Genomic DNA, 2,799 nt, shown 5'->3' with positions numbered 1-2,799 from the left:
GGAAAGGCACTCCGACGAATTCAAGACCATTAGCCCTTAATGATTACCGGCAAAGTTATTGGTGTGAAGTTTCATGTAGATTTAAGGTTTGAGATCTGGCACGCGATTGGTTAATAAAGCATTATGAGTTGAAGTTTAAGATTTTTTTTAGTAGTAAGTAGTTAAATATTTTGTCAACCCGCGTGGCGGAGCGGTCACTATACCGGTCTGACGCGCAAAGGGTCCCGGGTTCGATTCCCAGCCAGACAGATATCTAAATGATGAATTTATCTTTCTGTTTCTGGGTCTGGGTGTTTGTGTATTTGTCTATGTGTGTGTCCATGGCACCCACGGCACAGGGAATCCTAGAATGGGGCTGTGAGTGTAGAGAGCGTTTATTTTATTTTTTTATGATAGTGAAGTAGCAGACGAGCATGCAGTCCACCTGATGGTAAGTGGCTACTGCCGCCCATGGACATCTGTAATCTATCCCCGATAGGATTAGATATTCCTACCTGACGTCGGCCACAGATGCGCCGCTACCCCTGAGGACTAAGCTGGAACGCCTCGCAAAAGTATGTCTCTCTTACCACACCCTTCAAACCAGAACACAGCAGCGCTTAACACTGCTTGTGGGTAACTTACATTATTATTATTATAATATTTATTTTACACTTAACATTATTATATTTCATATATTTATTATATATATACTATTTACCTATTTACATAACACTGACATGCACTACACATTCACATACATACATACATTCATAACACATAAACAATTATAAAATAAATTAAATGGACAGGCATCGCCGCGCGACACTAAGTAGTTAAGAAGACACTGCACGGTGCCGTATAGCTATAGACATAGGCGCGAGCGCATCACCGCGCTCGCCTCGCCGCCTCGCCGGCCTCGCCAGTCGACCCAATACCGTCCGACGCGTTACCTGTGCCACTCGCTACTCGCTTTTATATGTTCGCTTCGCGCGTGTATTCATTGTTATTTCTGTTTCTTATGCCTAAGACTTTCTCTCGCTATCGCTTCTCTTTCCTTCTATTTTTGTGTATACTGTGTATGTGTGGAACTGAATAAACTGTGTATTATATCGTTTGTGGACTTTTATACTTTAAAGAACTCGTAGTAGATAACACCATCATTCACCATCCCACGCTACAAATTGGTGACCCCGCACAAACACGTGCTAAAATGTCCAGTGATAGCGGATCCGACACAGCGCGCTCACAAGTGAACACACGGTCACGTCGTCCTATCAAGATGGCGGAGCGCGTGAAGACGACCGAGACCAACGCGATTCACGTAAAGATACCACCATTCTGGCCAGAGAAACCCACGATATGGTTTGCCCAAGTAGAGGGTCAATTTAAGATCGCCAATATAGTGGACGATGAAACAAAATTTCACCACGTGTTCGGTAACCTGGATCGGCAGTACGCCGGGGAAATCGAGGACATCCTCACCGGGCCGCCTAGCTATGAAAGATTGAAGTGTGAACTAATAAAAAGACTCTCAGTGTCGCGTGAAAATAAAGTTATGCAACTTTTAATGCACGAACAACTTGGCTCACGGAAACCGTCACAATTCCTCCGACACCTCCAACATCTCGCCGGCCCCGGCATGCCACATGACGTCCTGCGCACTATATGGACTAGCCGTCTACCATCGGCCATGCAACCCATAGTCGCATCCCAAGCCACCCTCTGCCTCGACGGTCTAGCTGATCTCGCAGACAGAATATACGACCTTGGCACCCCAGCATGTCAAGTAGCGGCTACATCATCGATAACCACAGCCCCCATCGACTTTTTAATGCGTGAGATAGCAGATCTGAAAAAACAGGTCAGTGAATTGACCATACAGGTCAACCGATCGCGGCCCAGACATCGAGAGATGGGACAACAACACCGATCACGCTCACGGTCACAGCGGTCACTCTCAAGCTACCGCCGGTACCCCATTTGTTGGTACCACCAAAAACATGGGGCTCACGCAAAGAAATGCATTAAACCGTGCGACTTCATGGCGGGAAACTCCCAAGGCAATCAGTAATGGCGACAAGTGATTGCCACGCATCAACGGGTCGCCTTTTCATCACCGACCGCACCCTGGGAGTGGAGTTCCTGGTCGACACAGGAAGCGATCTGTGCGTCTTCCCTCGATCGGAGCTCCGGCAGCAACGCGCGAAGACAATTTAGGACTCCGTAGAGATTATGTGTGGCGCTTTGTCGTGGCCGACGTCACAAAGGCAATTATTGGCGTTGATTTTTTGTCACATTATAAGTTAATTGTAGATATAAGTAATAAACGCCTAGTCGATAGTTTAACAAATGCATCAACTGTAGCCACTATCGATGCAACAGGTAGATTAATATATAGTGTTAAGGTTTTGTCTGTTTGTACCAAATATAAAAATTTATTGTCAAAATTTCAGAGTGTCGTGCGGCCTGCAGGCACACCACATACACCTAAACACAACACTATACATCACATCCGCACCACTCCAGGTCCTCCAGTGTCATGTGCACCTCGGCGCCTCGCACCTGATAAACTGAAAATTGCCAAGTCAGAGTTCGAGAGTATGTTAGCGAATGGGACTGCTCGACCATCTGAGAGTCCCTGGTCGTCGCCCCTCCACCTAGCCCCCAAAAAGGACAACGGCTGGCGTCCGTGCGGCGACTACAGGATGCTCAACTCCAGGACCATCCCTAAAAGGTACCCCATTCGGCACATCCATGATTTTGCTCACAATTTATCTGGTTGTAAGATCTTTTCCACTATCGACTTAGTTAAAGCGT

At 46.7% G+C, this 2,799-nt stretch overlaps 1 protein-coding gene across 1 annotated transcript; it reads left to right on the top strand.

The window, feature by feature from the left end:
- The first annotated feature begins 1,250 nt into the window (after nt 1-1,250).
- On the top strand, nt 1,251-2,178 carry LOC140745717 (uncharacterized). Its single transcript, XM_073077613.1, has one exon. The coding sequence runs from the start codon at nt 1,262-1,264 to the stop codon at nt 2,051-2,053; it is 792 nt and encodes a 263-aa protein (XP_072933714.1). The 5' UTR covers nt 1,251-1,261; the 3' UTR covers nt 2,054-2,178.
- Nucleotides 2,179-2,799: the final 621 nt, after the last annotated feature.

This window comes from Epargyreus clarus, unplaced genomic scaffold (assembly GCF_041222505.1).
Source record: "Epargyreus clarus isolate Ecla_fem2 unplaced genomic scaffold, WU_Ecla_fem_2.2 ptg000011l, whole genome shotgun sequence".
Lineage (NCBI taxonomy): Eukaryota > Metazoa > Arthropoda > Insecta > Lepidoptera > Hesperiidae > Epargyreus > Epargyreus clarus.
This window is presented reverse-complemented; position numbering and strand designations above follow the sequence as displayed.

Excerpts from the sequence above, each read along its gene's own strand:
- LOC140745717 (XM_073077613.1), top strand. The coding sequence starts at position 1,262 with ATGGCGGAGCGCGTGAAGACGACCGAGACCAACGCGATTCACGTAAAG.